The sequence below is a fragment of the Sus scrofa genome, chromosome 1 (genome assembly GCF_054392235.1).
Source record: "Sus scrofa isolate SSC_HxYL_T2T_F1_AM1 chromosome 1, Sscrofa_HxYL_maternal_Yorkshire_Landrace_v2.0, whole genome shotgun sequence".
Lineage (NCBI taxonomy): Eukaryota > Metazoa > Chordata > Mammalia > Artiodactyla > Suidae > Sus > Sus scrofa.
In genome coordinates, this window is record NC_139383.1 from 53,400,779 (window position 1) to 53,414,976 (window position 14,198).

A 14,198-nucleotide genomic window follows, 5' to 3' on the forward strand; every position below is an offset into this window, starting at 1 on the left:
TGAGGAAACTGACTGAGAGAGGGGAAGTGATTTGCCTAAGGCTGCACAGCATGCATCAAAGCAAAGTCTAAAACCAAAGTTTTTGTTGGTTTGTTTGTTTGTTTTTTTGGTTTTTTTGCCTTTTCTAGGGCCACTCCCATGGCATATGGAGGTTCCCAGGCTAGGGGTCCAATCAGAACTGTAGCTGCTGGTCTACGCCAGAGCCACAGCAATGCAGGATCCGAGCCTCATCTGCAACCTACACCACAGCTCACGGCAACACCGGATCCTTAACCTACTGAGCAAGGCCATGGATCAAACCCGCAACCTCATGATTCTTAGTCAGATTCGTTAACCACTGAGCCACGACAGGAACTCCTAAAGCCAAAGTTTTTGAATCCAGAACCCATTTTCTTAACCACTTTAATTCTGTCCATAAGAGATATGCACACTAGGTAAACTATTGCTTCCTCATATTGCCCGTATTCCCACTACCTGTTAAATGGACACAGAAATATTTCAAAATGACTTATTTTTTATAATCAAGAATCTCACAACAAGCTCACTATGTGCTGGGGAGCCATACCTGCTGATATCCCTGAAGAAGGGTCTCTTGTTCTTGTATTTCTTTTTGGATTTGCTTCAATTTTTCTTCAGTGACAGGATCACTTATTTCTCCAAAATGCAACCACCTTTGCTTTTTGTTTGCTTCTTCAAAGCTACTTAACTTTGAGAAAAAGCAGAAATTGTTTTATTTGGGCAAAAAAATGATGAAGCGAGGCGTGAGGAAGAATAAAAGAAAATTCAAGGTGCACAGACCTAACAATGTATATAGTAACCACACTGGAATCAATATAACATCAACTACAGTTAAAGCCTTATAGCGATGTTTTGTGCTGATGGTTCTGATGATGGAAATAACTCAAACGCTATAGGGTGTCACTTTCTGAATCTAGACCTTCTATAGCATTCTCTCTGAAACTCTTGCCTACCTTGAAGGTCACAGTGAACCAAGGGATTTGTATTCAAAAAGGACTGCTAACAAGGAAACTGTCAAAATGAACCAATTTAAACTTTGATTTTCTCTCCAGGGTTTGATTTCGGCTCTTCTGTAAGGAGGCACTCTGGGGAGCCATGCTCATGTTTTACACAGCAAATACATCAAGTAAAACAGCTCCAGGATAGAGGATGACAATGCTCTCAGTGGGGGTACAAGTTCTTTTTTAATACATAAAAGGAAAAATAGGATGATATATCTGTTTAGTACCTTGGCTTGAAGAATATAATTGTCTTGATTCAACCTGAAGAGTTCCTTTTCCTGTTGTCTCTTTAGTTCCTCCATTTTATTTTCCAGTTCTCTCTCTTTTTCTGAGAATGTAACCTTAATTTGCTCAATTAGGGCTTGTGCACCCCTCCACTTTTCCTCTGCTTCCTGAACTCTTCTAAACATAATCAGTTCTGTCTCTTTGTTCCCACCATGATATCCCGAATAATCCTTTTAATTATACAGAGTTACATATTAGATTCAAACACAGATGGTTAGGAAAAACAACAACAACAACACCACCACAAACATGCAAAAATTACATGGTTAATAATATGCTACTATACAAGATCAATATATGTTCAATAAGAGTGAATGCTACCCAATGCAAAAGAGATTTCATATATTTCATTATTCATAATTTAGTTTCAATATATAATTATAGAACATTAAAAAACTTTATGAATATTATTTTGAACTTCAATACCTACATTCTGAAACTGAACACAGCAATCAGATTCTGTGGGGCCTTCAGATTTCTCAGGAGGAGCCAGACAACTTTCAATTTGGGGAGATGGTTTACCCAAAGCTGCAGACTTGATGAGTTTTGTTCCAGATAAGATTTCTAAATAATGTAAACAATGGGTAAAAGCACCACAAATACAAACTTAACTTGAGTGTGTATTCAACAATTATGTAACAGAAAGTACTAATACAATCAGAATATGAAGTTAAATGAGGATCTCAATAGTCTGATGCCTAACAAATACTGCAATGCAGATGTTTCACTCAACTCAGAACTCCTGGCCATGATCAACATTCTCCTCAATTTGACACAGAAGGCTAACAGAGCTAAATAAAAGAGAGGAGAATGCAGCCTGCAGCCTGGGATTTCAGGTTTTACAACTTCTTTTTTTTTTTTTTTTTTTTTTGTCTTTTTGCCATTTCTTGGGCCGTTCCCAGGCTAGGGGTCTAATCGGAGCTGTAGCTGCCAGCCTGTGCCAGAGCCACAGCAACACGGGATTCGAGCCGCGTCTGCAACCTATACCACAGCTCACTGCAACGCCGGATCGTTAACCCACTGAGCAAGGGCAGGGACCTCATGGTTCCTACTCGGATTCATTAACCACTGCGCCACAATGGGAACTCCATTACAACTTCTAAAAAAATTAATCTTTTAAATGTTCACAGCAATAACAAAAATATCTAAATGATCAAAGAGCATACAATAACTTTACAATGCATTTTCATCAGATTAAGTGTGCTTTCGAAGCACATTTTGTATATCAAGATATAGTATATTAAGATACAGTATCACTGGAATAATATAAATTACATGGAGACTATAACAACTAGTTTAAATTTGATTAAAAAATGATAATATGGCTATAATACCCTGAAAATATATGATAAATTAGAAAAAAATGTGACAAATGCGTACTCTAGTCAAATTTTCAGCTTTTAAAGTACCTTTCAAATCCCAAAGCAGTGGACATATTCTAAGGTCTATGCATTATTCAGTTAATAATAAAAAAAAAATTAAGGGAAATAGCTAGAAGAGATCTTAAAGCTTCAAATACTACAGATTCTGAACTGAATCCTCAGTAAACATTTATCTGACTGCCTTAGAGGTAAATGAAGAATTCCAAATTTATATATTTAACATAATTTCTTCAAGACGCTAACTTTTCATCTTTTGTCTTTTCAGGACCGTGCCTGCGGCATATGGAGGTTCCCAGGCTAGGGGTTCCAATCAGACTTACAGCTGCCAGTCTATACCACAGCCATAGCAATGCAGCATCCGAGTCCTACACCACAGCTCATGGCAACACCAGATCCTTAACCCACTGAGCGAAGCCAGGGATCGAACCTGCAACCTCATGGTTCCTAGTCGGATTCGTTTCTGCTGTGCCATGAAGGGAACTCCGAAGATGCTAACTTTTTAAATGCAAAGGTTACATTTTCATTAAGGTGAAATACATGGTTATCAAAGATTTGGAAATATAGAAAAGTCAAAGGAGAAACAAGTTCCCAGTAGCACCTCACCCCAAGATTTCCTTGTCATCTTTGCAGGCATATGGGGGTATTCCCTTATAGAGTAGTTAATTGGACTGTTCGATATAGAAGCTTTTCTGGAGAAATTTCTTAAAGCATTCATAAAGGAGCTGTTTGAGTGATTGTAAAAGCAGGCATCAATCCTTCCAGGTCACTGGAGATCCATTAACATGGCCAGAGAATGGTGCGTGATCTGCTAGCACAGTGATTCTCCCTAGGACATGTCAGCCAAGAGTGTGGAAGGTGGTTCATGCTCTAGCTGCAGTTAACCAATGCTCTTGTACTGGAATTCTTCCTTCCCCTGAGATCTTAATTGTGGTTTCTCTCAATAATTATTTGCAGTAATAGTAGATAGATGGTATCGTTCCCTTTTATACATGGAAGAGAACTTGCTTGAATATAAAATTCAAACATGAAAACACTGCAGAATTTGTAACCCTTCTTGAAAAAATACAATGGATTGAGAAAATTCAGTTGAATAAGAACCCAATCAAAATAATTCCAGAATGGAGAAGCGATGTTCTAAGGGACTGGTGAAAAGCACTCTGGCTCTGTAATAACTAGAACCAAGGTCCACATTCAAACCTGAAGGGAATTACATTTGCTAGAGAAGATATAATAAATACATCTTGAATGAGGAAGACTGCAAAAATGGGTCAGAAGCATGCAAGTGGGGGTTTTCCTATCTCAGATTTCACGGAAAAGAAAACTGATAACGTATAAAATAGAAACGTGTAGTTAAAAACAACAAGGTTGTGGCAGCCTTTCAGAGGTTTTCATAATCTGCTTTCTGAAAGGGAGCTTTGGGGATGTACTATTTCTTAGGATGAAGTTTCTTCTTCTTCTTATAGATTTAAGTAAAACTAAATCTAATATTTTATTTTAAGAAGAACTAAAGTGCAATCCATGATTATAAAATGTTTTGTCCATGGGTCCACATGCCTGCCCTTCTCTGTCCTTCCCGCTTTCACCCTCACTTCCTTCTGTCTGAACAAGAACACACATTTGAGAAGCATGGAATGGGGCTCACCCAGTGTGACAGTTGTTTCTGGTTAAATTATTGCTTTCTTTTTACTCTTCTCTATTTTTGATTTAAATAATAAGCAACTATTCCTTTTGTGACAATAAAGTTATTAGTCTAAAAATAAAAATACCACAGTGAATAGCCAAAGAAAATTAATTTAGAATAAAAAGGAAAGCCACCACATGGCAGACATGACTAGCTACCAATCTCCTCTTCCTATTAACAGAAATCTAATTCTGCCTGGGATATCATCGTGCCACTTAAAAACACCCATCACCCTGGTCTCCACACAACTGGGGGGCGGGGGGTGGGGAACACAGGAGCAAAGTTCTGACCAGGAAGTTGAAAGCAAAAGTTTCCAACATGGGGCTTCCAGAAAAGTGACTACTTCTGATTAGGAAGCTGCTGAGTTAACTGGGATGGACATTTTACCTTTCAGCTCTCCTTCCGACAGGCCTTGAGGCTGTGGAGCCACCTTGTGACAAAGAAGACAAACGTCACTGACTAAGGATTTTGCAGCAGGAAAGAAGGGGTCTGCTTCCTTGCATAGCTGCACCAGCTCTGAACTGACTAGTCCTGGCTGCTTGGTTACATGAAAAGAGAAGCCTTTTAACTGTGTGAGCGACCGTCACTGGGCTTCTTTTTCATTGTAACCAAAGTTGATCCCAAGTGAAGTCTTTAAACACTTATCTCTGTCTCAGAGATCCAACCTGGGACAAGTAACAACCATCCCAAAGGGATTCCAGTTCTCTGGAATACAACTAAAGTCACTCCAGGCAATTTTCCAATAAAAAGACAGAGATAAAAAAATCATACTTAATGGATAGTCTAATGAGAAAAAGTAGCTCAGGATAAAAACAGCCCGCCATGGTTCATTATTGTACTTTCAGTTCTAGTGATGTGTTTTATCTTTGGTTTGATAGTCACAAACACTATGAAATTTCAAAATAGGGAAAAATACTCATAAAGCTACTGCTGCCTTCATCTATCAACCTCTGTAGAATCCTCTCATTTCTTTTCCACCTAATGTGACATTACTTCTGCCTTCACTCTTAGTAATTTCCATATTCACACAGAACATCCCTTCAACCCCGTACACATCTCCTCTCTGCCCTGGATGCTCTCTCCCCCAATGATTCTCTAGGTCTTTTTCTACTACCAGTAATGCCCTCACTCTGGAATCTCAGTCTTAGGCATTTACTCTTTATCGACCCTACCTTCTATCTCATGCCCTTGGTACCTGATTCCCACAATCCTTTGGCCCCACTGGAACTCACTTTATGGGTCTGCCTGTTTCATACTGTACATATACCCTCAATGTCTTTTTTTCCTTCATGACTCAACTTAGCTTCCACATACCCTGATAGCCCCCTTCTTGCTCCTCTCTCAATTCACTGTGCTCATTTGGCCAAAAATACTCTTCTTGATAAATCCAGCTACACAACTATGCAACACCTGCAACTGTTGCAACTGTGCAGCAGAATGTGGCTGTGCATATACATGTGCACACACACACAAACCCTGCCTGGTCTCAACTAATATTCAGTCACTAACTTCAGGTAGATGCTTCCTGCTCTTTGTGGTCTAATTTTCCTCTTTTACATCTTCTCTCCTCCAACACCCCTGCCCCACCCTCAGTCTACCTCATCACATTACCGTTTACTTCTCGGAGAAAAAGGAAGCAGCCAGAGGAAATCATTCCGTTCTCTCACTGTTTCTACCCACCTACCAGTACCTGCACCCACCTCTTCCCCACCCTATCTGCTGTCTCACCAATGAACTGTCCATGGTCCTCTCCGAAGCCAACCCTTCCAGCGTGAGCTAGATCCCATTATAGCTCCTCTACTCAAGGACAAGGCTCTAATAATTCTCCCCTCTCCTTTCTTCAATTAAAGACAAAACAAAGGCTGTTCCTGACTCCACTTCCATGCCGGCAACTGCTATTTTTCTCCCCTAGCTTTTACACCCTTTTGTCCAGGGTGGTTTATAACATGAAGTATCTAATTCCACTCCTCATATTCCTATGCAATTTGCCTTTCACAGACACATATCCATGGAAACTGCCTGTCGAATACGGATGGCCTCTTTTAAAGGCCAGCTGTCGGTCCCCATCTTTCTTTCCCTCTTAGCAACAACTGATAGGGCAGATCTGTTCTCCTATATACACTTTCTTCACTTGCTTTCAGGACCCCACATACTCAGGTTTCCTCCAACCTTACTCTGCCTTCTTTGCAGGTTACTCCTCTTGCTCCTGACATCCTAAGGTTAGCATGCCTGGAACTCAGGCTCTGGTTTGCTTTTTGTCTCTAGATATGCTCTTTTGATAACCTTAGTCAATCTCAAGAGAATGTTATGCTTAGTGAAATAAGCTAGAGAAAGACAAATACTATCTATCGCTTCTATATAGAATCTAAAAAATAAAAGTGAATGTATATACAAGACATAAAAAGGTATAGAAAACAAACTTGTGGTTATCAAGGGGGCAGGGAACAAATTAGGTGTATAGGATTCACAGATAAAAACTACCATATATGTAATAGCTAAGCAACAAGGGTTTGGGATATATACACACAAACACACAAATATATAATATTCCATTATAGGTTATTATAAGATATTGGGTATAATTTCCTTTGTTTTATATATATATATAATTATCATTTATATTATATATAAAACAAAGGAAATTATACCCAATATCTTATAATAACCTATAATGGGATATAATCTGCAAAAAACCCAATTCATTATGTTATATACTGAAATTAACACAATACTGTAAATCAACTATACTTCAACTAAAAAAAAACACCACCATGGCTTCAAAAAATTCATCTTTAAGAATATCTGATAGCTACAGTCCACACTTTCCTCTTAACTCTAGACACATATCTAACTGCCTCCTTGTCTTCTCCACTTACATGTAGAACAGACATCTCAAAACCATCCCCAATAACTGAACTCCTGGTCTTCTCTCCACCTCTAAATCTACACTACCTCAGCCTTCCCTATCCCATGGAAAGTAACTTCATTCTTCTAGCTATTTGAGCCCAAAACTCTGCCATCATCCGTGACTCCTCTCTCACAACCCCAAGCCAATCCTCTAGACTTTCGATCCTATTTTCTAAATATACCTGTATGCAATGGCTTCTTTGAGGATACACTGGTTTGAGCCTCATCACTCTTAGCCTGGGTTTCTAATATCACTTCCTAACTGGTCTCTGTGCTTCTTCCTATGCCCTCTATGGCATGTGAATACACTTGTACGTGGATGGTCTATAACACATCAGAGAATTCTGTCTAAAGGATAAGTCAGATGAAGTCACTCCCATGCTTAAAACTTTGCAGCAGCTCACCTTTCCACACTAAGAGTGAAAGCTTTAGTCTTTAAAATGCCCTAGAAAAGCCTCTATGTGTCTGTCCTGTGACTTTCTGATCTCATCTTCTCCTACCCTCTACCCACTCTGCTCTGGCTATACAGGCTCCCATGCTTGCTCATTGAACATGCCAGCTATTCTTGCCTGCTCCAGGATTTTGCACTGGCTGATTCATTTTTCTGGAATATGCTGCCCCAAGATATCCACACAGACAATTCCTTTGCCTCTTCCATGTCTTTGTTCAAATGGTTCTCTCTTAACAAGGCCTACTCTACTTTAAATTTTTCCTTAGCATATAACATTTACTTATTTCTTATGGTTATTGTTAAAAGTCGCTATCTCCTCATCAGATGAAAGTTCCACACAATGGGAGAGGAAAGGTATCTTTGCCTATTGTCTTCCAATGTATCTAAAAGGCCTCTAACAGTGCCTGGACCAAGGTCGGTGCTCAAAAAACGTATGTTATATGAATGGATCTGGATATACTTAAAAATGTTAGAGGTTAATTTACCTAAAATAAATACAATCAAGTAAATAATATTAAAAACAGAATTTCATCTTCTTGTTCCCAAAAGTTCAGAATGAATACTTCTAAACCATTAATGAAAAATTTTCACATTCCTCTTGCTGATTCTAAAATTTTGGAAATGCTTCAAATGTTTTTCTTAACATTAAGCATAGATCCAATGGGCCATTCATTATTAGTGACAATGTACACATGACATCATACAAGCAGATGTTCTACAGAAAAGTAAAAGGAAATAAGAGAACACAAGAGACTTCTTAGGGGACGGGATAGGGCTCCTGATGTTAAGAACAAGAGGAAAGGATGCTTGTGTTAAGCCGGCAGAATCCTACTCCTGTCTCTCCAGAATAGCCAACCTGTTGCTATAGGGAATACACACCAATATAGACGGAGAAGTGAGTCTTTAATGCCAACAAGTTTTAAACATAGTCCAAGTGGTCTTGGAATGGATATCTGGGGGGAAGGGAAGGGAGTCACTTTAAGCTGGAAGGGTATTTTCCAGTGAGGTTGGTTCTCCTCTGACAACTAACACCAGGTAACAGTGATGAAATTGGTCATCTATTGAATTTTTTTTTTCATCTTTGGTCTTTTTATAGGGCCGCACCCACGGCATATGGAGGTTCCCAGACTAGGTGTCTAATCAGATGTATAGCTGTCGGCCTACGCCAGAGCCACATCAATGCCAGATCCGAGCCATGTCTGTGACCTACGCCATGGCTCACGGCAACGCTGGATCCTTAACCCACTGAGTGAGGCCAGGGATCGAACCTGCAACCTCATGGTTCCTAGTTGGATTTGTTTCAGCTGTGCCACGATGGTAACTCCCATCTATTCAATTTAATCACAAAGATTCTTGCTCTATTGCTTTCCCTTCTCCACTGAAGTCTAAAGGCAACATAAATTTTTGCCTGTCTTGAACATTTATATTTCTTTACTAGCTGCATGGGCTTCTAAGTGGAAAATTACCCTTTTCCTACTGCCAACAGAAATGACTACATTAGGAAATAACATGAGAGGTACTGTGGCAGATATAAGTATGCACTCTATGACGTATAAAACATCTGACTCTTCAAGTCTATACTGAACATATACTTCTCTCTGTATCAGCCTTCATCTGTACATTGCCATTTGCATTCTGAATTGACAGCTCTTCTCTGCAAACATTATGGATGAGGAGGGGTTTGACTCTCCCATCTTATATTCACTTCTCACACTTTCTAGGGCTCTTTCAGGATAACCTAGATCTAATGATGGAAAACCTCCTGAACTCAACTGAATTAATCTTTCAGAAATGGAATGCATTACCCGATCATTAATTTTTTTTTTTTTTTTTTTTTTTTGTCTTTTTGCCATTTCTTGGGCTTCTCCTGCGCCATATGGAGGTTCCCAGGCTAGGGGTCGAAACGGAGCTGTAGCCACTGCCTACGCCAGAGCCACAGCAACGCGGGATCTGAGCCGTGTCTGCAACCTACACCACAGCTCACAGCAACACCTGATCATTAACCCACTGAGCAAGGGCAGGGACCGAACCCGCAACCTCATGGTTCCTAGTCGGATTCGTTAACCACTGCACCACGACGGGAACTCCCCCGATCATTAATTTTTTAAAATGTATATGGGAAGTCCATAGGAGAGAAGGAAACAGGGAAAATAAAGAACAAGGAAAAGAAAATAATATACTATGTGTAGAGAATTCTCTTATGAAAAGTCTATGGTTACCTTTTTTCCTAGCTTGATTTGAGGTAGGAATGGATCTCAAGTTTTTGCTTTTCATAATGTCCTTTGAGGTTTTCTTTTCAAGGTTAGAAAATGTCTTGCATGGTGAACTGGGTTTGCCGTAGCCTGAGCTCCGAACTGATGCATATAATCCACTCTGTGGTTTTCTTTTAAATAAAGGAGGTGCACTTCTGGCCTTCTTGTATGGCAGCTGTCTACCAATTACAGCCCCTTCTTCTCCAGAACTGACCTGAGATTGAGAAGTCTGTGCACAAGTACAAACTCTTTAGCACTTCTATAAAGTTCAACTACAGATGTAAATTAAGATTTAACCAATGCATAGTGATTACAAAAGAACATAGTTCGTAGAGAAGGCAAATCACTACAGTAAAGTTCTCTAAGTCATCAAATTTTGGTATTTTGAAACATGTCTTTGAAGTTAGGAGTAAAACAAAGCAAAATAATAAAACAAAATAAGCTTGCTAGAAAGCAAGACAAGTAATTACTAGAACGAATATGGAAGAGAATAGAGAAGAACATGTTTTGAAATAACAGAAAATCTTATCTTCTTTTTCCTCCACATTTTGCAAGACAAAATTTATTAGTACCGTGCCTTATGCCATAAGGAACTGGAGATAGTTTATGGTAAACACACAACTCAAAACTGTAAAATAAACATATAATATTGGAATCATGGAGACTGTGTAAACAGAATAAATCAAGGACAGAAAAAAGGAACAGTGAAAAATAGGTTTTCCAACAGCTGCTAACAGTATGTATATGAAATGCCAACTTACCTCCTTCTGCAGAATAGACTACTGGAAAGATTGAATGAAAAGCACTAGAATGATGAATATACTTTATTTTCTTATGCTACTCAAATTCTGGACTATATTTACTAAAAAAAAAAAATGAAAAATGTAAAGAATGGCTTCTAAAAGAAAGCTAATTCTAAGGTGGTATTTTTGTTTTTGTTTGTTTGTTTTTGTCTTTTTGCTATTTCTTGGGCTGCTCCCGTGGCATATGGAGGTTCCCAGGCTAGGGGTTGAATCGGAGCTGTAGCCACCGGCCTACACCAGAGCCACAGCAATGTGGGATCCAAGCCGCGTCTGCAACCTACGCCACAGCTCATGGCAACGCCGGACTGTTAACCCACTGAGCAAGGGCAGGGATCGAACCCGCAACCTCATGGTTCCTAGTCGGATTCGTTAACCACTGTGCCACGACGGGAACTCCTAAGGTGGTATTTTTAAATTTGGGGACTACAGGGTGTTAGAATAGATGCTGCTCACAAACACCCAGGTTCTATGTGGAAGTCAGTATGTTATCAATCCCACTAGCTTAAGAAGCGCATACTTATCAACTGTAGTTATATAACTTTATTTAAAAATATGTCCAAACAGTTTAAATGATAAATACTTACTTTGTTTATTTTGTCATCCTGAGGTAATAACGAAGGAGCAACAGATATTTTTTTCTTCAAGATATCAAGATACATTTTATCTATTTGTTCTTCCACAGTATTTACTCTTGCACCGTTGTTTCCTATACCTTCATCTGTGGCCATTTGTAAAACTACATTTTCTTCATTTTTGTCCAAAAACTGGCTCACGTTTTGTGGTTCTTGAGATGTAACATGTGGGCCCATCTTCAGGGGTAAAGGGCTAATAAATTCAGTTTCTTTATTCTCAGTCAATTTCTTATAGCTATAAAACAATACAGGACACAGAGATGAACATTTTACGACTCAAATATCAGTGTTACTAATGTATATAAGATATATTCATACTATTAATATCTATACTACTAAATATATTTAACATTAATATATTAATTTATTATATATTATAATATGTAATTTACAATTTTATTATATATTTAATATTTATGACTAATCAAATTGGGTCATTAATGTTTATTATTTAAAATTCTGGTTAACCAAATATTACTCATAGTATCACATAATTGTTTTAAATTTCATATAAGAATTTTAATGCAGTATAATTTAAGGGACTTCATGGTTGACTCCGACATCTACTTCAAAGGAAAGCCAAACCAAACAAGACTGAGATTGCTTTTGCGTAAGAAAAATAAAAAAAGAATTTCTAAATGGCTTTTCTGTAACATGTCTTTTATCCATATTATCTTATCAGGTCAACATACTTTGGAGGCAGGAAAAACATTTTATACATTTCTAGAAGAAGCCAAAGAAGCAACCAAAATTTATGTTAATAAGGTATAAAATATGAATATTAAAGGCATAAATTTCATCAAAGCATAGGAAAATTTTAAAGTAAGACAAGGAAATCAGAGTTCCCACGGTGGTACAGTGGGTGAAGAATCCAACTGCAGTGGCTCAGGTTGCTGCAAAGGCACAGGTCAGATACTTGGTCTGGCACAGTGGGTTAAAGGATTTGGCATTGTTGCAGCTGTGGTGTAGGTCACAGCCACAGCTGATTTGACCCTTAGTCTGGGAACTTCCATATGCCTCAAGTGCGGCCATTAAAAAAAAAAAGAGAGAGAGAGACAGAGAGAGAGAAAGAAAAGGAAGGAAGAAAATCACTAGGATTTTGCAATAAAATAATTTCTACGGTTTAAAACTTAAATGCAATGTAACATTTCAAACCATTAGATTTTTAAAATATTGTAAATGTGGTTAGATACCAGAATATCTTGGGAGCTCCAAAACTATGGATATTGACATTTTCAAAGTACTTAATCATAGGTCAGTAAGATCATTTAATTTTGTAATTTATAAAATAAAATTAAAAGAAAGTTTAAATGTATAGAAATTCCTCTTTAAGGCTTTCATTTTTGTTTTATATTTAAGAACAATTTCCTTACTCGTAAGTTCCTAAACTTTCTCTAAAAGTTTTAAACTTTTCCTTTCTTTTTACATTTAAATCTTCAATCCATCCAAAATAGATTTTTGTATGATGAAGGCATCTTGTTTTATTTTTCCCATACACATAGTAAATTGTCCCACTGCTGAAATTACTGAATTATTCTGCAATGCCGTCCTGTCATCTATCAGATATTGTGTGTAGGATACCTCTGGGTAGCCGGGCCCTCTGTTCTTTTCCACTGGTCTATTCGTCTAACCTTTTGTAACATCAAATTGTCTTACTATCTGATGGGGCAAGTCCCTCCATCTTGTCATGCTTTTTGAGAAGTTACTTAGCTATTCAAGCCCCTTGCATTTTCATTTTAGAATCAGCCTGTCAGTAAGATGCCATAATGAGTGGAGACAAACTGAAAATGGGGCAAAGTTATCTGAAAACTAAAAAGATTTGGTGTGCAGAATATACAAAGAACTTAGAGAAACAAAGTAGAAAACACCACCGTGGTCACCACGTGCAAGCAACCTAGTAGAAAAAGATCTGAACACACACACATACACGCTAAGCATGCAATTTGGAGGTGAGGAAACACAAATGGTCAAAAAGCATACAAGGAGTTCCCACTGGGTACAATGGGTTAAGGATCCAACCGCAGTGGCTCAGGTCTCTGTGGAAGTGCTGGTTCGATTCCTGGCCCCGTGCAGTGGGTTAAAGGATCCACACTATTCCAAATTATTTCCAGAGAGAAAGAGCTCCATGTTCCATTTGCCATTTAGTTCCAAGGATCAAGGAGGTGGTATGGTAGAGTGCACAGAGCAGTGTTAAACCCAGACAGCTATGAGCTCAAACATGGATTCTGCTTCTGTCTGAGAGCCCATGGTTAATTCACTTCACCTTTCTGACCTCAGTTTTATTATGTGGTAAGTGGAAAAAATGATAGAACGTACCTCTAAGTGTTGTTGAGTACCTTATATGAAATAAAGCAAAGAAGGAGTTTTAAAAAAAAGAAAGTTAAAGAAGCTACCTTTTTCATGTAAGGTAGACTGGCTTCTTAACAACTGTTAGAAATTATGAATCATTAGAAAATATAGCAGTTCTTTTCTTTCTTTTTTTTTTTTTTTTGGTCCTTTTAAGGCCGAATTGGAGACATACAGAATTATCATGTAAGCAATAAATAAATTTCAAGGATTATTTGTTACAGTACCTAGGATAACTTATCCTACAGTTTGCAGAAAAAATATTTGATATGTGTTCTAACATTTATACTACTGCCATTTCTATAATTATTGTTACGCCTTTAATATAAATATACTTGTTTTTGGCTTTTAAACACAAATGCAAAAAATCCGTATTTAGAATTCACATTACTAAGATGGTGCCATCTATGCCAACAAAAACATAGATATGTAAGAAGTCT

The 14,198-nt window shown here is 38.1% G+C and overlaps 1 protein-coding gene across 9 annotated transcripts in view; it reads right to left on the reverse strand.

Annotated features, from left to right (window-relative positions):
* CEP162 (centrosomal protein 162) overlaps positions 1-14,198 on the reverse strand; it is a 110,831-nt gene that overhangs the window by 52,759 nt on the left and 43,874 nt on the right. For all 9 annotated transcript variants that reach the window (XR_014805263.1, XR_014805262.1, XR_014805264.1 and 6 more), the window contains exons 12-16: positions 11,365-11,647; positions 9,945-10,206; positions 1,735-1,868; positions 1,247-1,474; positions 566-706 (exon numbers count right to left, since the gene is read on the reverse strand). Coding sequence is in view for 6 of the 9 variants with exons in the window: in XM_084959356.1 (XP_084815482.1) it covers positions 566-706; positions 1,247-1,474; positions 1,735-1,868; positions 9,945-10,206; positions 11,365-11,647 (1,048 nt within the window). In the remaining 3 variants the exon portion in view is untranslated. The remainder of the gene's footprint in view (positions 1-565; positions 707-1,246; positions 1,475-1,734; positions 1,869-9,944; positions 10,207-11,364; positions 11,648-14,198) is intronic.